At 35.6% G+C, this 23,800-nt stretch overlaps 1 protein-coding gene across 19 annotated transcripts in view; it reads right to left on the bottom strand.

The window, feature by feature from the left end:
* KCNMA1 (potassium calcium-activated channel subfamily M alpha 1) overlaps nucleotides 1–23,800 on the bottom strand; it is a 423,584-nt gene that overhangs the window by 147,856 nt on the left and 251,928 nt on the right. For all 19 annotated transcript variants that reach the window (XM_064430352.1, XM_064430354.1, XM_064430351.1 and 16 more), the window contains 3 exons: nucleotides 7,361–7,436; nucleotides 2,581–2,656; nucleotides 1,335–1,505 (listed from right to left, as the gene is read on the bottom strand). In XM_064430352.1, coding sequence (XP_064286422.1) covers nucleotides 1,335–1,505; nucleotides 2,581–2,656; nucleotides 7,361–7,436 — 323 coding nt within the window. The remainder of the gene's footprint in view (nucleotides 1–1,334; nucleotides 1,506–2,580; nucleotides 2,657–7,360; nucleotides 7,437–23,800) is intronic.

Here is a 23,800-nt window from a genome sequence, read left to right as displayed (position 1 = left end):
ATTATTTCAAACTGGTATCTAACCACAAAAAACAGGTCTATTTATTCCTAAAGAGGGGAGGGGGAAAAAACCTATCCAAGCCCCACTGCAAAAAAACCAAAGCCAAGTATTATCATTACTGTTACATTTCTGTTTTAAAATACAGACTCTTCCCCGCATTGTAAAAATTTAAAAGACAACAAAAACAAGATTAAATCATGGGTTATTTCCCCATCAAGAAACAAAAAAATCACCCCCCGCCCCCCAAAAAAACTTTTCCAAAAGTTCTTGGGTTTAGAAGGATTGGAATAACATGTGATAGAAAAAAGGTTTTGAGGAGAAAATAAAACTTATTCTGCCATGTTTTGTCCAACAAACAGCTTCCTTGTGGCTGGATACTTCGAAGAGCTACTGCCATTTGACATGATCTTTGTCTTCACATGTCAATAAACAGATGAGAATGCATATATGTAACACTCATACACATCTGTGTGAGTCCAATATATGGCATTCATAGCATTTTATGTATACATACCACCTCTGTGAGATGTATGTATATGTGAAACCAATGGATGGGGTCAAGTAACTATGCACGTGTGTGGGGGCACAATATACATTACATTCACATAGCATTTACCTTGCACAGGGTACATACTAAAACAAACTTGGCTAGTTTAGAGAACATTGCAACAAGTGTAATAATATTACTAGCACTGACAATAATGGAAAAGTTGGCAAGACAAATATTAACTTGGGTGCTATTTACATACAGGACAAAGAACATGAGAAATTGCTGATATAAAAGGATAGCGGTTATGGTCATGTGATAAACTGTGAGCTAAAATTGTACTACATGACATGAAAGGATGTTTGAAATTAAATAGAATGCGGTTTGCCATCATCTGGATCAGGCAAGCTGCTCTTTAAGGCAGTCCAAAGCCACAGTGTTTGTTGGAATTCTGGGAAGGAACACAGAAGGGTGGGTAGGACTTCTGAAACCGCAAAGTGCCTTTAAATATCAATAGCAACCCCCAAAAATGCTCTACAATCAGTCACTAAGAAGTAAAGGACTACAAATAACATTGCATGTTGAAATATTAAGGCACTTCATGTATTCACATGCATTACTCATTTCAATGGATTAGAAAAATTCTAATTCTGAACTAATTTGACAAGCTCTGCTGAAATATTTATCTACAGGAAAGAATGCATATTAAACATACTTTAACGTTTTATAATTAATTTTAGTTCACTAATCCAGATATTATTGTTTCTTTAATTACAACATTGAGATATACAGGATTAAGTTTTAAGGTAACTGGAATATTAAGAGGAATATAAAGAAGAATTTTTACCAATCCCCCAAGGATGAAGAAGACCATGAAAAGGCGACCAAGGGTTGTTTTTGCATAAACATCTCCATAGCCAACAGTGGACATTGTAACCATCAGCAAATAAACACATTCCCAGTATGTCAGCGGTTGATTATTTTGGAAATTTTCCCATGGATCCCCTGAGTTCTCCACCTACAATGTACAAGAAAACATATAATGAATTATATTAATTATAACTGACTCTAATTAACCCCGAATTAACTCTACCCATATATGCACGTGCCTGTGCGTGTACATAGATATATAATTTGGCACGTCATGAACACTGAATCCTTTCCTGTGATTTATTTTCATCAAATACAGAACTTGACCCTGTGCCAAATAGAGCCCTACAGTTCTTTTGCCAATATATACAGCCTTGCTATTCAGATCATTTATGGGAAGCATCTTTTCCAGGCACCACTAAATAATGTAACTTACTTATGTAGTGTGTTAAGTTCTTTTAAAAAAAATGTGTTCAGAATATAAATTTCACTTTTAATGCAATTATACTCCTCAATGTTTTTGTTTTGAAATATTATGAAGCTATTGAAGGCATTACTGGCACCTTTAGTGGAATGCTAATACTTTTTTCAAAAAGCCACCCACTGTTGAGACAGAATTATAAATTTGTCAGTGGGAAAGGAGTGTGCCATCTAAAATTTGTTCCATAGCAAAAAGTTGAAGTTTGAGTATTCCTACAGTAGAATAGAAAAGCTTTTATTGAAAAACAAAGGAAAAAAATTCCAAGCCCTAGAAAATAACATTCCCTTGGTCTTGATGTAACATTTAAGGGGTGTTGTACTCTGTTGGCTCAAAAATAGAAAAGGGTATTGTTTCTAGATTGAAATGCTACATTTGCCCAGAGTGTAAAAATACGGTTCTACGTGAATGAGAAATACATAATAAATTAAAACACTCAAAATCTCCGTGCAACTTTTTACGGGCGAGCATTAAACGACCGATACCACAAGACAAGGAGGGGTTGGGATGCACTCCCGCACGGCTGGGCGCAGTTCTGCAGCGGCTGCGGCGGGAGGCTCCGCACCGGCCGCACGCTCGGGGCGCTGCCGGGCGAGCAGCGCCCTCTGCCGCTCCCCGCCCCGAGCCGCCCGAGCTCGGGGACACGGACGGACCGCACCGCCTTTTACTGCGCTCTGCCCAGCGCCACCCAGAGCAGCAGGGAGGCGGCAGAAACAGTCACTGAAGTGTTTGGAAATGCACTCACCAAATGTATGAACCCAGCTGCTGTCAGCCACGTGCTGATAAATATAGAGCACAGATTCACTAGCTTGATGGAATTGCTGGAAATAAACAAAGCAAATAGGAGCTTAGACTAGAATTTGTCACATATTTTTTATAGGTACTTGTATACAACTGCAAACTTTAGACTCAAGAAGCTGATGATTACTTCCCAAAAGAAAGACTTCCTAAAAAACATATTCAAAAGTTTATGTATAAGATCTATTATTTTTCCTTTGGAGAGTTCATATTTTCATAATTTAGATAGCTTGAAAAGAAAGTCCCAATACATGAGAGCATAAAGACAAACAGAAACCTTAGCTACATCAGCAGTTAAAAACAAACTAATAGAAATAAATAATGCTTTTTCACAGATGATGTGGTTGCCTCTCAGTACACTCAGCTCTTCATTTATCACTACTATACACTCAAAATTATTCACATATAAATACATAAAAAATCCATGAGAAAATTATGATTCCAAAACTAAAAATCTAAGGTATTTTACAGTTCCTGTGTAAAGTCCTAAGTATTTTCCATATTATTCTGCTTGCATGAGCTCCTATAGATCTCTTTAGGGAAAATTCACATGAAATTAGAGTATTTCATACTTCACACTCACATTTTTCTCTAAAAAAAGGAAAAAAAAAATATTTTAAACCCACCAAAAAATCTGCAAATGCTTTTTAGTCTCACTAAGTAGTATTTGCCCTATTCTAGCCAGAAGGGATTTTGAAACAAGGACCTCAGTTCAGCAGGAAAACACCATACTTCTTCTGGAAGAAATTCAAATAAAACCTGCTCCCCTTTCTTCTCAGAAAAGTCACTATCATAAGAAGGATATTCAACACAAACACAAGGAACTGCTGTCCCTGTACGACTGTGTTTAAACAATCTTACCCATTCTTCCTTTTGAAAATATCTATAAGAAGGTATAATACCTCAGAAAACATCCCACAATTACCCTTCAAGCAATACATTAAAAAATATAAAAACTGAGAAAAATTCACTATCAGTGTTAGCAGTAGTAATTTTGTGGTAGAATTGATGTTTCTGTTTATAATCACTTTAAGGACAATAAAAATGCATTCTTCTATGAACAAAATTACCTGTAAAATTAACCAGTACAGTTCCTTAAAAGAATTTTTAAGGTACAGATAATAGACATATGAGAGTACAAAAAATAGAATATGACTGGGTAATATGACAGATGATGAAATGAATACTGTACTCAAAAATAAAATAGTGTATCAGCAGTCTTGTCATTACTGTTCACCAACATCAACATATATTCCCTATTTCTCTCTTTCTTAAACTATGGTTGATTAAAGTCCCTATTTTCTTAGTGGTAACATTTATAGTGCAGGAACCTAACCAATGGGTTCCTAGATTAAACAAAATCCTAGGAGTGATGCTGATGCAAAGCTCCATTAAGAAAGGCTGAATATCTTCCTTCACCTGAGCTTAGAACACGAGATGTTCCTGATAAAAAATTCTGTGTCTCTTGGTCTCTTCATATCACTGGAACACCCATTAACAGTAACTATGTACATGACTTGTTTGGTACATTTTATTTTTGAAGATTTATTAACACTGTGCCTCGTCTGTCCTCTATGAAATACTCCCTGTGTTTCTGCCAGAGTCTAAATATAGATGAAGGATTAGTCATAAACATTTTCTCCCTCTTTAAGCTCTTTCCAACATCTGTGCAAAATCCCTTACTGTGAGCCCTGCCTAAGCCCCTGCAGATTTTTTGAAAAATATTAGAAAACAATGAAGGAGAGAAATTTTTCAACTGAAAACTGTACAATTCAATTTCATAAAATATGGGAACAAAAAATCTTCAATAAAATACATTTAATTTCAAATTAGGGAAACAAACAGGTCCTTGGCAGAGTACAGGCTTTTAAAACGTCACTCTAAAATTTTGTTTTGTCTTACAGGATCTTTTCAAATACATTTAGGTTTTCTTTTCAGATATTCTAATAACCACCTAACACTTTGCTAGTCTCCTTACTGCCTCTGGTTTTGCACTGTGCAGCTTTTTTCACCTGATTCCAGTTTTTGGAATGGCCCTTCTGCTCACTGTGTAAATAATGTAATGTTCCTTTGATCCTCATATCTCAGTCAATAATTCCAGCAGTAATTTTCATTTACAGATTACAGTAAATGTTTTTCTTTACTGGAGAAAAGAGAAATGGAGTAGAAAATTTCTCTGCAATTTCAAAAAATATTAAAAACACAGCAGTGCCCAGTATATCCTATCAGTTTCTCATCTTCTCAGTTGTTTTGTATTATTAATGCCAAATGCACTGAAATGCCTAGGTCAAATTAGTTCCACACCTTTTTCATATAAATACATATCACCTCACACAGAGAACTCTTTTCTTTTGCTGAATTTTTAAACAATAAAAAGTACTTTTTTCCCCCTACTATAATTTCAGAACTAGTAATGATACACTAAATTTTCTATCCCAATTCAACAGTTCAAGTTCTGTCACTGACTCTTGGTCTTTATGCTCACAAAATTCCTAAAATTTCAATAAAACCTTAGAAGTGGATTGCAAAAAAATGCTAAAATATCTTAATTCTAGAAGATTTTTAACCATTCCTGAGCAAAACAACGTTGCAGTAGGGGGCCAAAAGCATACAATACCATATAAGACTTTAAAGTAATAACAAATTTCTAAGGCCACAGTATGCAATTGAAATCATTGATTGAATTTAGGGAAGCAAATTTTATTTAAATAATACTAGATTTGTTGAGACTACTAGTTTTACTGCTCTAACTTGTACAAAATTTTTAAAGATTCTCCATCTATCACAAGGGATCAGCACACTTTATTTTTTTAGGAAACAAAATAATTCAGAACCAGAAGATCTCAATTAAAGAGTATTCTGGTACTGTAATGGAAAATGTGTGTGCAGCACATGAACTGCAGTCCTGATGGTACTTCAGAACACATTGAAAATATGAAAATTTCTCATTGAATGTAGCAGTAATAAATGAATTTTCTAGCTTGTTGCTTTCTAAAAGCTAAACTTATGCAACACATTAAAAGAAACCCCAAGCACTTCCACAATCAAATTTAAGTCAGGTGTAACTAGAAACTTTTAAAACAAATTGCATTCTGTTAATTTGTTTTAATTTGACACATCCATTAAAAAAAAAAAGTTTTGTGAACATTGCTGACATTCCAAATTATTCAGGTCATTTCAGGTTATGAAGTAAGACAATAAAGAGAGCAGACATGACTTTCTGCTACTTTACCAGGAACTGGGAGAGACATAAAAAACTGTTTTGGGGCAGTGACAATTTTTTAGTTAAATAAATTATGTTAGTGATGACCTGCTAAGGATGAATTAACTGACTAAACTGAAACTGTCATAAAAGAAAGTTTTGCTTTACAGGCTTTCACTAATCAACATTTGAGGTTTATAGATATTTTGACAGGCGTATAAATAATCACAGAGATTACGATATCTAATATAAGAGTAAATTCTGCAGAAAAAGGCTATTTCAGTGGACAGGTCAGTCTTAAATAAACCAGCTCTGAGTACCTTGAATGTGATTAATGCACATTTATGGATCTGGAATTTCACAAATCCCCCACTAATGAAGGGGTTATTAGCTTTTATCCAAAATCTTTGAGTTTATGGGGCTTCTCCACTAAATGCCATTTCTGAATGCCATGGCAGGGCTGTTCTGCATGTTAAGTCTTATTCTCCTTTCCCATACTGAGGATTCTGAGCTATGGGAGTTCACCTTACATTCTTTGATGTCTTTGTTTGACCAGAATTGGCTTCCTTCCAGTAACACAACTAAATTCAGATAGTGTGAGAGCTTTACAGTATAGAGAATAGTTTCAAGGTTAAGGGTTGAAGAAACAGCAGTTTTCTGTGAATGTTTACAAATTTCAGTACCTATTTTCCCATTGATACAAATTATCACAGCAAGAAATTGATTTATGTGAGGACATATAAAGTCCTCACACATCTATAGCAACTGGTGCAGAGAGGGGAAGTTTTCCAAATGGAATTGATTTTACAGTAATTATTGGAAGATGGGTTCAATACTTCCCCCAGAGCATTTTAGACAATGGTGACAAACAATGTGACTTCAACTGCAAGGCATGGGATGGTTTCTCTTTATTTCCTTCAAAATGATCTTTTCTCCAAAATCATGCTTTTCCTGCACAACATTGATGTATTGGCCTATTAATAGGCCAAAGAACCAGTAAGCCAGAAGGTTAATTGGAGTATTTTAATTATAATATGGAAGAAAATCTAAGGATAATGAATGCAATATAAAGATAGCTCAGTGTAAATTTAATGTTTTTGATGTGAAAAGAGATTCTCAGTTCAAAAAAACTGGAAGAGCCACAACGAGAATTACTCAAAATAATTTTTAACTGTATTCTTTTGAATGAATTTTGATTTCAGTTTTTTCAAGACAGTACAACTGACTACATGAAAAGAAGCAATGTTTAATCTGTACAAAGCTATGTAATTCATTCTGCTTTTCATTTATCAACACATAACCTTGCTTGGTATTTCAAATATAACAATGCATCAATTAAAATGATCACATAGCAAAAGATGCTGTCACTGACAAATCATTCATCAGCAGAAGAAGGTTTAAAGAACAGATAACAAGTGGGTTTTTTTTCCAGAAAAGAAAATCATATGTTATATGGACCCCAAATCAAAGCCATTTACATTCTGTCACCAATGCAACTAAATCAGCATGTACGAAAAAGTCTTACCTTGTTTTAAGTATATTCAGAAACTGCAAGATTTCTGAAAACTGTATCAGTCTAAGGGCTCTTAAAAATCTTAAACCTGCAGTAAAAGAAAACAAAGTTATAGTAAAGAATAATTGAAGTTGTAACCGCATATCACAATGTCAGTGATCAATTAAATCAACACAGGTAATATACAAAATGTCAAATACCTTTGAAATGCTCTTCCATATTTAATTGTTCAAGGATCCTTAACAGGTATTTTTCAAATTGTTTTAAATTTATTTCCCTAATAACAGGTTTATCCCACCAGGAAGTGTTAATTTATGTAGGAAGTAATGGAAGGAGACAAACAGGCTGAAAGCTAAGGGGGAAAAACCTCACTGAGGTTTCTCTTGGCAGTTGCAGTGCACATGTCCTTCTCTTTCAGGCTGTCAAAGACACAGGCAGGTCTGAAATATCTCAGTCCTGCAAGCTCCCACGTTGCTTAGTGAAAGATAACAGATCATGGGCAAGAGATCTGATAACCTGGATAAAGTAGACTGTATATGCCTGATTAAATTTGGTAAATCTTAATGACGTAAAATCTTTTACAGTAATAATGCTCCCTATCTCCACTCTAATTTCAAAAACCTCATGCAGGAAAACGGAGAAATCACAGTTTTTCTCTTAAAAATGGCAAATTTACTATAATTCTTTCCGTCAGTCTATAACTATAGGAATACATTACATATCACTATTTTTAAAAGTATTTTCACAAAGAAATAGCATTTTTATGTTGAAATCACATTGCGTGCATAGCAGTTCCCAGACAACTAAAAAGTCAATAAGACAAAGAGTGTGTGTGTAAGAGAAACCAATCAAGAAGATTAAGGGCTTAAATTATTAAAATAGTCTTAGGCTGATAGTAAATGATTTGGCTGCAGACCTTTGGCATATGAATGAAAGTACACTCTGTACTGTACATATGCACAGCTTATAAAATTAAAGTAAAGCATGAAGGATAATTTTTATTAGAGAGTACAGCCAGGAGTTACATAAAAGTTGTGTAATGTGATACTGCAACTGTTACAGGAAGGTCCAGAGCAGCTTCTTCTCATACATTCTCTTTATTGACATCTATTTTACCCAACTCCAGTGCAGGAAACCACTTTTTATTTCTAGAAACTTAAGGAAATACTGATCCTGGCAAACATATAAACCTGGTCACAACTTTCATCACCTCACTGGAATAAGAGGTTCCCCTCAAGCACAAAGGTGCATGTGGCAAGATGTGTTTAAATCAAGACATTTTTCCTGCAGTAGTATTGGAAAGTTGTTAAATAAAATATTTGCTCTTATATTTTTCCTTTTTAAGACTCCTAAGTAGTGTTAAAGTACACTCCTGTCAATTATACAGATATAAAGTTTCTTTTTAATTACTGACTGTGGGTAACTCTGAAAATTAATCACAACTTGCTAAATGGATTCAGGGACCTAAATGAAAAGCAATAAAATGAAGCTTAATAATGCTAAATGTCAGACACATTTGCAATTAGAGAATGATAACTTTGGATCATATTGCTGAAACTGTGAGAGACACATCCTTCTGTTCCACTTCCAGGAGTTCCCACAGCTGCTACTCCTATCCAAAGAGATGTGGTTAGACAGGGAAGGAGAGGATCCTTACTAGCAATCATAAACCTTCCAGCTTTTTCATCCAGCTGCTTTCCTCACTTGGCTCCCTATAAACTTTTATGAAAAATGGCTGGAGTGAAAAACACTCTGCCTCTAAAATATTTTGCATCTGAAGCTAACTAAAAGACCAAGTTAACCATTGCTATGTTTTAAAAAGAAACCTGAGAAACATCTAAGTTAGCAACAAAACCTCTATCTCCAAACCTTATAAGGGTTAAGTTACATTTTAATAGCTGAGACATCAAATGATAGAAGAAAAATACTATGGGTTCAATGTGATTTTTGTGGAGAAAGAAAATCATTATAGGTGGAGTTCTGCATTTTTTTGCTTTGACAGTTTAACTACAAAATAGGGCTGGCGTTCAATTATAAAAGCCAAATGAATCACTACACCGCAAGTTAATTCTTTCCAGTATCCTGAAATTTCCTAGGCACGAACAGATCTCCTATTATATTCCTATATGTATTTCATTTTATGGGATTTTCACAGAACCATACAATAGTTTGAGTAGAGAGGAATTTTCAAGGTCATCTTGCCCAACCATCCCTGCAATGAGCACTTAGATCAGGTTTCTCAGAGGCCTGTCTGGTTTGACCTTGAATGTTTCCAAGGCTGCGGCATCTACCACCTCTCTGGGCAACCTGCTCCAGTGTTTCACCATGCTCATTGTAAAAAAATTCCTTATCTGTATTCTAAACAACCCTCTGCTATATTGAAACCATTACCCTTTCTTCTATTGCAGCAGGTTCTGTTAAAAGGTCTGCTCCCTTCAGGCACTGACAGGCCACAATAAGGTGTCCCCAAATCCCTTTTTCCTCCAGGCTTAACAACTCCAGCTCTCAGCCTTTCCTCACGGAGAGGTCTTGCATCCCCTTTTGTGTGTTGAGGGCCCCAGAGCTGGACACAGAGCTGCAGGTGGGGGGATCACAAGAATGCAGAAGAAGGTAGAATTTCCTCCCTTGCCCTGCTGCCCATGCTGCTTTGCATGCAGCCCAGCACACAACTGGCTTTCTGGGCTGCAAATTCCCATTGCTGGCTCATGTCCAGCTTTTCATCCACAAGCACGCCCAACCCTCAGCAGGGGCTGCTCTCAACCCCTTCCTCGCCCAGCCTGTGTTGGCTCTGGGGGCGGCCCCAAGCCAGACACAGAACCCTGTCCTTGTCGAGCCTGAGGAAGCTCCCACAGACCCTCTTCTCAAAATTGTCCAGGTCCTGCTGGATGGCATCCTGTCCCCTCAGGCATGCCAAGTACACCACTCAGCTTGGTGTTCTCTGCACTCTTGCTGAGGGTACACTCAAACCCACTGTCTCACAACTGATACCCCTTTCAGGCCTACCCTCTTACTGAGAATAGAAACAGTTGTTGTTTGTTTATGCATCAAAAATAGAAAGCAAAATTCACTAATAGCAGCACTAACAAAAATTTCCCCTTTCCCAAAGCTCTTTCAGCTACATATACAAATGTATACAGCTCTCTTTCCTTAGCAAAATTTGGGAATGTGTTTTATACAAGTGAAGAAGAATTTCTTTTCTTATTAAATACCTACAAAACTGTTTTACATTTAAGTGATATAACCAAGAGTTGACATATGATAAGTTTCTTATGAATTACAGTGAAGTCCATTCTAATTTTGCACATTTCATGAACCCTGTCTGCTAAAGTTAATTGTAAACTGCTAAATAGAATGCACAGGAAGTGCTCGCGACTTTCTCTCCCTCATGCAACTTAACTTTTTCTTGGCAAAGTTTTGCATTTGAATTTTCTTATGGGATCTGACTAGAATAGGATATAATCTGCTATACTACAAATTAAACAAAAAAAGTAAGTACCAAAATATTTATTTGCCCCAAAAATCTCTCTAATAAGAGAAAAAATACACAGATAAAATAAAAGAAGGCTCTCTTGAGTTTCTAAGTCTCCTGCTTCTAAATGGATGACTAAAATATGCTTAGGATTTCAGTTCATTTCAGCCCCAATATCCAGAACAAAGCTAAGATCTTCACAGATATCAACACCAGAAAAAACTTTTAAGATTGTAAACAATATGAACAGACTCATTAAACAATGAGACAAAGTGTTTTAGTCAATAGTTTTTGCCTCTAGTACAATAATCTGATTGTAGGTATGATGAGCCAAATAAACATTCAACTCTTCCACAGGATTATTTTCTTACTGCAAAAATATTTGTTTAGCTACTGTGTTGCCTGTGCAGCAGTTTTCAAAATACATTAAAAATATAAAATATGTGTGTAATATTATTCCATACCACAGTGTTCAACCTAAAATCTGTAAACAATGGTCACTAGGAGAGGCTGCATATTGCCAAAACACCCTGAAATTAGTTTTAGAGAAATCAGTTATCTGTTCAGTAGGAAGACTATACCATGCTGAACTACCAGGCTACATCTAGAATATAGCAAGAGTACTTTTTTCTGACTCTTTACTAAAGACCCAGCAAAGGGATGGATTCTTCAGAACAGAATAGTGATCCTGCCATGGCAAATAAACTATGTGCCAGTAGCAATGCAGTTACAGTAGAAAATTATTTTAGCTATAAAGTTTACAGCAAAGTAAACAGGATTATTTAGAGCTTTATTTGACTTTAAAGGCAATAGGGTATTTTCCTGTCTGTCAGACAGCTTTGCACTCTCTTTGCTGAACTGATGCATTCCACTGGACTAATATACAGAAGCAGGTAGGATTAGCTATAGGTTGGAAACTCCAACCCACCTGTTTCCCCCCACCCCACCCCGCCCCCCCAAAAAAAAAAAAAGGAAATGTCCCATTTTAAATCTTTAACGGAAAAGGCAAGGAAATCATGACAACGACACTTATATGATTTAAATGAGATTCTAATAAATAGAAACAGGAATTGGGATATTTCTTCATTCAACATGAGAGGTCAATCAACAAGAAGAGCACCAAGTATTACACTGTTTCTCACCAATGAGATATGTAATTCCCATCTTACTGCCTTAGGCTGCTTTCATTTTTTTTTTTTTTCTAATAGACAATACTATGTCCAAAATATTGGTGTAAGGATTCAATACACAGAGATTCTGTTTACCACTTCTATTCCTGACAAACCATTTACCCATTTATCAGAACAGCATCTTCATCAAACCTATCAATGGCTACTTCCACCCTAGATTTTATTAAGACCACACATTTTATTGAAGTCAGAAAAAAACCCCAGAATCCATATTTAGGAATATCTTTGAGACACAGGATGGAGGGATAATTTTAGGATGCAAAATAATCCCATTTTGAACATCTTCAAAGAGTGCAGCAGAGTTTTCTGAGATCTTACTCCCTGTCATTAGGCTTGAAAATGTAAGTTCAAAGAAAAAAGACAAGAAGATATATAACAGAAGGAAAAGGATCTGTCATTCCTTTGAACCAACCCAGACAAAATATTTTTTATACATTTCCCTACCTCTGTTATGCAACAGTACAAGTGGGGAGAATAGCCTACAACATGAAAAAAATCAGTGCTCTATGACCAGGACTGTAAAACTACAATCAAGTTTAGAATAAATCTCTCTGCTGCACATTCCTTTAACTTGCCATTACACCTTTGAAATAATGACAGCAGTTTCAAACAAAATGTCTTGATAACACCAACACTGCAGAATATTACATTCTATCCTTCAATAAAGACTGGATTTTTTGATTCTAGGTGAACAATGAACCCCTTTGCTGGGAAGATAGGAGTACATTGCAGTGTGTAAGTTTGGGAAGGAATTCTTCCTACAAAGCAACTGCAAAGTTGCAGCTTTGCTTTAAAGTTGAAAAAAACCCAAACCAGAATTCCTTTTTTAGAAGCTACAGTAATACTCTCACCAGAGACAGTATAAGAAACTACGGTTCTGAAGAAAAAGTTCACTTGGACCTTACCCCAGTAAGAGCCGACCCTATAACAAGACACCAAGGAGTTTCGCAAAGTACGTTGCTCTTCCTTCTCGGGGATATTATGTCCAGGTTTGACACGATATCCATTTTTAAACAATTCTCCATGAGATTTTTTACGCCTTCTAGTACTTTTGTACGCTTCTGTACGCGTGCCCCCAGAAGGGTTGTGGTAGACTAGAATCTTGCTGGGAATCATGACTGTATCTTCAGCTCCAGAAGCACTGCAGGGAAGTACTGTGATGCACTCTTCAGTCACAGCATTCACTAACAGCAAAGATGGTCATATATTTACCCTTCCTTCTGCTAATTCAGTATCAACATAGAGAGACAGCTCAGAGTCCTTTCTTTAACAGAACTTCTCTTTGGGAGCAGATTTGTTTAACTGGACACAAGATAAAGTTCCCCTATACTGGTTGTTATCAAAAGATAATTCAGTGTAATCTATTTCATTTCCGTTAGCTTGAAATAGAATGAATTCAAATACAAAACTCAGCCTGACAAAACAGGCTATCACAAACTGGATGGGCAAAACAAATCACAGAAGCAAGCAGGCAGCGCAGATGCTCCTCTTGATCCGAGATGTATTAGAGCTTAAAAGCCATCTTCTATCCGGATATTACCACATAAGCTTCTTTCAGATACATCAAAGAACCACACCCATTGATTCAAAACCCACAAACAGGGTGCTGTTCACTTGGAATGAACAAGTACTTTAGCAAAGAATATAGTTCTTATAATATATGTACATAAAGGGAATTGTTTACTGTGTATTAAATTCTTTGGCAAGTTCATATGTCTGTTTTCCAGTTAAAGTTAGTATGCAGAAGGCAGAGGTAATATAATCAGCCAACTCTCACAGAATTTATCCCAGATGAAATTAGAAAACCTCCAACAAATAAACACAACAGCCCTTCCTCCAATACCAATTAATGACAGCTAACTTACTGAAGAAAAACAATTCAAAACAAAACAATTTAGCCATCAAGCATAAGTACGAAGAATAGAGTCCATAGCTGTCTCAAGCAGACTTGCTCTATGAATATTCACAAAAGTGGAGTTTTGTTCAGTCAGCTATCACCTCATTCAATGGATGAGGCTCTACAAATTAAAAGTAATCATCACCTTCCATTACAAAGGATAGATTTTCTTCATGAATTTTCCTGCTTTGAGCATAATACACAAACTCCATTGTGTAAAGGTATCTTCATTTTGAGGAACATGATTATAATTTCTTTTTTTCTTTTCCTTTTTTTCCCCTTGTTTTTGGCCTCAGAAGACCCACAAATATAGCAATGCCATCTGGAGTACAATGCAAAGCAGACACAAAAATAGGTTGCACCATGTACTTATATGAAATACACAGGATTTCAAAGCATTTTGGAAATGTTATTAAGGGGTAGACTGCCAAATATAAAGGGGATGATTGTAGTACACAGAAATTTCAAATTATAAGTAACATGCAGATAGTGAAGCAAACTACTTCTGTGAGTCCTTTGCATTGTAACCTTCAACACTAAGTCTGCAAACAACCTGGTTATGTTCCCACTGGTCACAACAGTCAGGTTCCCCTGAGTCTATAGGGATGGGGTTTATGTCTGCATGCTGACAAACACCCAAGATTCATCTGTGAGCACTTGAATCATTCCTCTCCAATAAAAAGATTTGAATGGGGTAGTACTTATCTGTGTTACTAATCACATCTTGTACAGCTCAAGCTGAATGCATGTCCTACTTAACTTTTTACCATATAAGGCACACTATTTTCCTTTCTTTCTGTATTTCCTCTTTACTAGTAATATAATCTTGTTATTATCCAATTTTAAACTTATCATTAGTGTACTTTGTACTTAGCACAGCAAATGTTTGGGTGTAGAATCCATTTACCTTGAAAGCCTGGAACGTCTCTAAAGGAAAACAGGACTTAAGTAATAAAAAGCAAGAGCCAAGCTGTTTAGTTTACATAACCTATTATTTTGGTTTTAACAATTTGACAGTATTCTTTTAACTCCTCAGCTTCCTGGCATAGCCAGATTTTTATCAATTTCTTTTCGGCCAGTGCACTGCTTTATCTGTTGCATATATCGAAATATGAAAACATAAATTAAATTACACAAACCAGGATTAAATCTAAAATAAACCTGCTCGACAAGTTTAAGAAAAATGTACATAAATTTGAGCAGCAGCAGGATGATGGCATATTGTGCTGAGAAGCATTCTTCAACATCACAGGCAGCCACACAAAGCTGCTGGTATTACTTTCCTGTGCAGATATTTCTGCTTTCCAAATTAATATTTTTTTAGTATTTTGTTCTACAACATGATAACCCAAGACAGCTTCTTGTTTCCAGTGACATTTAGAGTTTGCTACCATCTATAATATCAATCTAATATAAAAAAATGGCCAAGTAATAGATATAAAATTAGATTGCAGAAAATTGTTCTCTGTAGACTAATTTTTTATTCAGTTATCCAGAAAAATACCTTTAAGGTATCCTAGCTCAGATGAGCATCTGAGTGAAATTCTGGAGTCCAATTAAGCACATGAAGGTGGTGCCATCAGTACAATATTACTATTTCCTACCCCTGTGAAGGACATGGTCTTCGACCTCCTGGTCTGAGGTAGACCTAAAACTCCTAAACCCTGTCTTATCAGCAGTACCTGAAATGTCTGCAGTCTGCTCTGCTCTGAAGTATTTAATCCAAACTAATCAACAAACATTCTGTTACAAAGAGCTCTAGAATGACTTTTAACAACCTATTTTGCCTTTAATGAATCCAAGCTACTTACAAGTGAAGTTTTTCATATTTTTTACAGAAGCACCCTTGAAGGGCATCACTCCATGACCCTCCTTGAACTTGTCATTAAAATAGATTTACATACTTATGGAAGTTCTGCTATAATTAAATGACGACTTGCTTTCAAAGTCCATCCAAATGGAAGAAGTGAAGCTATTAAGCTTAAATATGCAGGAGAAGAGAGCAAGACTTTTCAGCAGCTAAGCTCCACTTTACATTTGGCTATGCAGGGACTAGGTACTTGCTGTATCATCTTGAAGGAGAGCAAGGGAAGATTAGATCCTACCTTGGAAAACCCACGCAGTGGGTAGAAGTTATTGTCCTTTAAATTATTGTCTTTTCAAACACAGGTTAGACATGGGTGATGGATTTGCTGTGCTTTTGTGGGATACTGTTTGCTTACAGTTGTGCTTAAAACCTCAATCTGCAAAAAACCACAAAACACAAGGAAACCTGCCAAGGAGAAACCTGCTGCAAAGAAAAATAACTGTGTTATATCCTGTGACTATTCTCTCCTTGAAAATTCATTTTTAATTTAATTTACAATAAGTGAACACAGAATTTTTCACACGCTACCTTTCCTCTCTTTTAAATTGCTACTTCTGAAATGACAATATAAAAGCCATTTGCTGTACACAAAATGGCCTATAAAATTTTCATGGCTGCTATTTCAAAAATGGTGAAAGTATTATTCATAGAAAAGAAAAAATAACCTGCTATGTCTGAATTTAAAAGCTCTACAGGTTGGTCAACAACTGTTTTTTAGCACAGCTTTGTAGCAACATCTATGGATACAAGCAAAACCAGAACAATGCTCATTCTGCCAAGAATGTACCACTTATTAATCTCACTAAATTATTTAGAAGGAAAAATTACCATCCAATCTTGAGTTCCTGAGAAAACGCATGTAGTTGTATTATTTATTTTTTATTTCCTAGGCTCAAAGTCTTAAGCTATTAAACCATTTTCAGAAAGCTTGACATTAGCAAGAATAAAACCAGTCACTCGATATGTAAACATTCACTTTCCTGCTTTACACCACTTCAGGCAACAACTGTGTCATATTCCATAAACCAAGCACAGATATAGCCAGTAGTAAATGAAGAGCAGATCTTTACACAAAACCAGGGGGTTTTAACTTGTTAATATTAATAATAGCTTGTTAATATTAATATATATTAATGTTAATATAAGAAGTTAATATTAAAAAGTTTTAACTTTTTAATATTAACTTGTAAAAATTTTATATTACAAAAGAAGTGCTGTCCCACCAAAGTGATGTTGGTGACATTTTTAACAAAAGGTTGAAACCACGAAGGGAAGAATAACCAGCATTCATATTGACCTAGGGGGTAAAAGACAGTTAAGAAGGCAAAGAATTTATTCAGCTCTCATTTTTCTATTGTTTTAATATTACATTTGTATAATCCTTTCCAGATGCTGTGAGTCCATATTCAAAATAGATGGAAAATATGCCTTTTTAAATTCTTTGATTTGGGGAGAAAAATATTAATAGTACGCTTTACTGATGGTGCTACTAAAAACCAAAATGACCCTTGAAATAAGAGGCTAAACCTCAGCAAGCTAACCTTGCAAAGAAAGTTGCACAGAAGGTTGGGAATTTGAGGGTTGCTTTCTAAAGTGACCATTACAGCTCAATATAAAGAGGCTTCCCTTCCTGAAAAATCACAAGATAGCATCTTATATAATTTTCCCTGGCATTCATCAGGAACAAATTGCACTAAAATCGGGAATATGCTATTTTGAGAGGCTGTAACCATAGGGCAGAACAAATGATAAGAACAAAGGCAAAGGAAGGGCAAAGGCCAGATCTAAAGCCTGACTCATGCTGCGGGAGGTTGATTTAAAAAAAGACTTGCAATTCTGCCTGTCTTTGCTCCCGTGAGTCACAAGGCACGGGCCATAACTGCCAAAGAAACAATGAGCATACTATGGAATAGGGTTTGACAAGGAGTCAAGTATTTCACTTCTAATCAACTGGTATGATATAATGTAACCTATTCAGTGAGCCTCCTCAGCCTTCGAGTCGCACAAAGAAAATAGTTAAAGAATGGATACGAGCAGATACATACTCATAAATTAATTATGAGAAACCAGTTATGGAAATGATCCACCACAAGATTCTGTATGTGATTATGATCCAGGTGCAAAAAAGATAAATTCCAATTTCTGACCAGATGGATGACAAATATTCAAAAAAAAAATTATGCTTGTCCTGGTGAAGCAATAGTCTTTTACTCAGTGTACAGAATGATTGCCTGCACATTGTGTAAATTTATATTGTACCAACAATAAACAGAGTATTTCAGACTGACTGTACGATTAAGAATTTAGTAATAAAATTCCACAGAAATTAAAGATTATGGTGTTTTAACTGCTTTTTGCAAACACAACTGTTGTACAGATCCATGCACCATGTTCCAGCATCCTTTATTTCACCCCAATAAGTACTAAAAAATAGTCTTCACCTCCTCAGCAGTGCATCATGTTTAAATACGAGGTCTGAGAACTGCAAGTGTCAATTCATCACTGAGACTGAGTCAAGAATAAAGCCAGTAAAGGAAGGAGCATTTAAAATTCTTATCTTCAAATTAACGTTAGACAGAAAATCTGTGATCTGCCTACCGAGAAGAAAATTCTCACATTTTCAGGTGCACAGAAATGCTCTCCCTTAAAGGCTGATGTTACCCAATCATTAAGAGAAGACAGTGAAAATTCTGTGCACTATCAGAGTAGATTAGAGCCAGTGCCTAGTAAAGTAGGTGTCTGAAATTTTCCTAGAAGACTCTGTTCCTCAAATCTATGTATCATTGGCTATTTTCCACTGAATGCAGCCTATTTCTTACAGGATCTGCCCCAGATACAACGATATACAATTTTCTCTAGATAATTTCGCAGGTGAGAGTGAACATGAAAGAATTCAGATATTTCCAGATGTTTCTGATTTTACAGTGCTGATAGCTACACTTTGTCCACAATAGGAAGGAAAGTGAACCAACACAGAAAATACAAATATGGAATTTAACAGAAAATAAAAGCCCAAATCATACCATTTGCTTTATAAAGGATCCCATCTCCTTTTAATTTATATTCACAATATTACACATGTAGAAACTCAGATGTTCATTGAGTGTCACACCATCATGAGATATACTGCCTGCACACTAGCCACTCTGAAAACTTTTTCTTCAGAGTTAGCATTGTCGCACATTAGCCATTAAGAAACACTTCATTAACTATGGTTTAATAAGTATCTAAATTTCAAATAATGAAATTGCATAAAATATATATAAATTATATATTTACAACACAAATTTTAATATTTACTAATAAAAATATCTGAATTTATTTGCTTACATAATTAACAAATCACTACTGTTCGAAATTAAAAATTTAACTTCTGCACCTATTACCTACACCAGCCCTAACATGCATTGGTAAGAATCCCTTCAAGAGTTAGGAGTTTTGGTATCAGAGAAGATGAATGTTGAACAGGAAGGATTTTCAAAGGGTGCATTTTGAAAAAGAAAAAAAAAAGTGAAGGTTGTGGAAGATATTCAAACCATATTAGAATTTTATATTTATTTTATATTTGCTGTGATTCTTTCTTCTGCTCTCACAACACTTTAATCAATACTTCAACTTCACTGGCTCTCTTGGCTAATTTCAGAGAAAAGCATCCCAGAACAGAATTAGGTAAAACTGAGCAAACTGTTAAAATGTGAAAATAATTCTCACTTAATTTCCAGCATGCAATGTCAGTGCTCTATTTGGCTACTAATATTGCAGCTAGCTCTCAGCAAAACAAGACCTTCTTCTGGGCTCTGCAGGTATGACCCACACCCCCAAGCCTAGTGCCCGCTGCAATTACCCCCTATCTTCAAGCAAGTGACACTTTGGATGGCCAAGGGCTGCAAGGTGGATGAATGAGACTGGCATTAACTGCTGGCTGCACAGGGCTTGCAAAGGCACCAGTGGAGCTCTGTCGTGCACCATGAGCTCACCCATACACAAAAACTCCTTCAGCTTTGGAGGAAAACTGCCCCGCATGGTGTGGGGCTGATCAAAGAAAAACACAATCAGCAGTTAGGAAGACAATAAAGCTGACAGATAATTTCTACTGAGAAGCAGAGTAACTGTGTAATAGAGAACTAATGACTGGAGAGTTTTGAGTACCTCAGAAATCTCAAAAAGCATTTTGCTCTCAGTCATCTGTGCTTCTAAGGGACTACAACAATTTACTTTTGATTATGAAGATTTTGGTTGCTAGATATCCCAACTTTAATGCAAAACCTCTTCAAATTGAACTTCATACTTCAGATAATACACAGCTGATTCATTTCACCTAAACATCCACAACGATGCTTCAGTATTACTGTTTTGAATAAAACCAGCACTCCTTGAAGGATAATGCGTAACAAAATGTTGTGTACTAAATCTGTCCATGTAGCACAGCTCCATCTGCCTTGCTTTATAAAAGGTGATTTTAAAAGATGGCAAAATAATTTCCCTGTATAAGTCACCTATAACTGCAACAAGAAATTGGCTTTAGAAAGAAAGTTTTATAGCAGTTTGACTTAAGTAGAAGCCTGCATTTTTCTAAGTTTTAACACTATTTTTAAATTAAAAGATGCATTATTCTCTTTTTTTATTTGTCCCATGCTATGTATTTACTAGCAACAAACAAATGAAATTATGAAGTTAAATATGCTGCTTTTCCAACATTCAGCTGTTGAATCAAAGTTGCATCTGGGGAGATATATAAAAACCTGCTTTTGGTAAATGCAATTTTGAAGAAAAGTTAAGCTTAGATATCTGAAACCTAAAATATCAAGAGAACATAATTTTTTCACTTCATATCCCTTTATACATATCAAAGCAGAGAAGATCACCAGACAGATTTAGAGAAAAATCTTTAATAACTATATATAATTTATAAACAAAATATACTGACTTTTACAAAAACAATTAAAAACTAAATGCCTGAATGAAACAATAATGCACGCCCAAGTTTAGCAGCATCTTCTTTAACACCGTTACAAATGAAAAAGTTCCATGAACAGAAGAAACTAAGAAAAGCAACAAAAAATTCCCAAAGGATGCAGATCTAAAGAACATGTAAATCCTTGCCTCCGAGCATCATTAGCTTTATTGGCAAACTTTCTGGCAATCCATTAGTTGAGGCACTGCAGTGCAAGTAGCTATGGAGGAGTCAATAATTTCAGAGATGTTTTTGTGGTGCAGAAATATGTCCTTCATTTTACAGATTGCTCTGACGCGTTTCTATTTTAATTTAGAATTCGAGGTAGTATGATACTAAACACTGCTGAAGGTGATAACAAGGTTAATGAAGGCTAAATATCTGCAGGTCAGCAGTGAATCAAGTGTAAGCCCTGTATAATGTAAGAGTATAAATACAGAAGTACTAGAGAATGGTAAGCATGCAAAAAATTGATGTGAAACAAGTGGCAAAATGTGACAAACGATGAAGGATATGAAGGATACTGTTCCCTTGACTTAAGTCAATACTGTATGAAACTGCCATATGATATAAATATCCTGCAATTCAAAACCTCAGAAAAATCCTTAAATATTTCAGAACACTTCCCAAATTTTCCTCCTCTATATGCTGTCTGATTTTGTATAGCAAAATACTGCAACTGTAAAGACAGAACAGTGGATAAAGGAACAGATTTTCAGCCATGCAACCATTAATTCTGAAATACCACATGAGCAGGAAGGTCAAGACTTAACAGATTCATGGAATATTCTGAGATGGAAAGGACCACCAGGATCAAGAGTAACTCCCAGGTAGATGGCCCAGACAGGGACTGAACCCACAACTGTGATGTTGCCAGCAGCAGGCTCTGACCAGCTACTTTTCTCATATTGATATGGAGCACTGAAGCACAAGAAGTCATCTTTCCCAATCCCAGTGGGGTTTGGACCTCTCAGGTGATGGTCAAGCAGTGCATGTAAATAACCATATTAATGAAGTTTCCCATTTTGAATGTAGAATTATAACAGAAGCGAAAAATCATAATCAAATTCTCACTTGACTTTTCTTAGTTTCATATCTATAAAGTGGAGGGAAAGAATTGCCAAAAGATCGCTGGAAGGATATGAATGATCAAGTTTAAATAAATCTCCAGTCTCAGGTGAGTACATCAGTTCCATCAGAGCTCTTTGTTATTCAGATAAAATAGACGCAAAAGAACTTTCTCAAGTCTTGTATGGAATTCTTAACTTCTAATCTTTCTTGTGAAAGCCCAACTATCTTTGCATCAGTTTATATCAATTCCAGTCTCAACAGGATTTGCTTTTGATTAATTCAGTCTTGCAAAAAAGTCAGGAGGAACACAGATATGCAGTTTGGGGTTTTTAATTACTTAAACTGAATAATGCATCTTTTCTTAATTCCACGTAAACCCAGAACGCACGCACCACAGAGCACACTAGAGCACACTAGGTGCTGAATTAATGAGAACTACACGGACATTGCAGTACATTTGGTCCAGGGTTTAGAAGATAAAATAGTTCCTTTGGGCAGTGTTACAGAAATTAGAAGTACAAAGTGAGCTAAAGATGAAAAACAGTAACCAGAAATCATGGAACTCATGTCAAAAATGCCAAAATATAAACGGTCATGTTCTAGGTGTAAGGTCTTATTTTTTGACTTAGGCAGATATCAATTATATTACTTATAAAGTTGCTTGTAAACAGCAAGCACTCAAAATTCAAAGTTGGGAAGATCCCACTCAGCAACACACTAACTCAGATTCAAAATATTTAAAAACACAGTCAAAAAATCAATGGAAGAAGCTCTCAGAGGAATAACTACAGGATCATGTATAAAGACTAGACTGAATGCCTGCGAGGAACTATACATACTAAGATACCACCTGGGAGCCAAGAAATGAAATTTTATTTTGAACTGGTCTTTCAGCTGACATAAAAACCAGTCAAATAAATAAAATAAATCTAATCTCTCATATTACCATTAAGGAAAGTGTGCAAGTCAGTTACATGCTGTAGATAGCTCAAGAAAATTTGGAAATCATCTGACTAATGATAATGTGAGAAAGAAACATTTTTAACTGCCCTCATTCAAGTAAACACAAATGCCAGAAGACAGAATAAATAATTACGGGATCCCTCAGCAGTTCGAGGGAATGGGTTCTCTCCTTTTACAGTATTATTCCACATTCTATTAAAGAGAAAATTCAACAGTCCAGGTAACCTTCATTTAAGCAGAAGAACTTAATTACAGAGTCAGAAAGACCACTGAAACCATTAGAGAATCCAAGCACAGTCATAAAGTAATTAAACTGATGATAAAAAGCAGGATAAAAGGAAAATAGTCTGTTTCTTTCATATAACATCCACTTATTGAGAACATATTTTAACTGGACAGAAAAAGGATATGGAGAGAAAAAAATTATGCAATATCTATTAAAAAATGCAAAATGTTTGGCTATTAAAGGAAATTGCAGTGATTTACTTTTCAGCATAAATCCTTTATACTTGCTATTACTATCCTGTTATTATCCTAGAGGGGAGTAGGACTGAATTAAATCCGAGTAAAGTTAAAATCCGTTATCATGAACAACTTCAAATTTAGCAGTCAATCTACAACAAAACAGCATTCTGTGTGTCTCAATCACTAAATCTGGGAGACTGTCATCTTTAACATTTATGGACTGATGTCCAGAAAAAACCTGACATCCAAGAACACCAAGCAAAGATGACAACAGATAATTTGGGTACACCAGCTAATGTAAAGCCTAGCTGCTTATGTTCCTTTGTATGAAATATACATAAAAACAGGTTGGCTTACAGCATAGTACCTGAAAAACATATGCTGAAGAACATTAATATACCTGTAGAAGTTATAAATATTACAATCCTGAAAGAATACAGAATGTTTCACTGAAGGGAGAGTTGGTTATATGACAAGGAAATCTTATTAGGAATTCAAATTTAGGTCATTTAAATGAAAATAATAATAATGTTAACTGTTCATTAAAAAAAATAAAATAAGCCAGTCCATAACAGT

The sequence above is a fragment of the Passer domesticus genome, chromosome 8, assembly GCF_036417665.1.
Source record: "Passer domesticus isolate bPasDom1 chromosome 8, bPasDom1.hap1, whole genome shotgun sequence".
NCBI classification, from domain to species: Eukaryota; Metazoa; Chordata; class Aves; order Passeriformes; family Passeridae; genus Passer; species Passer domesticus.
This window is presented reverse-complemented; position numbering and strand designations above follow the sequence as displayed.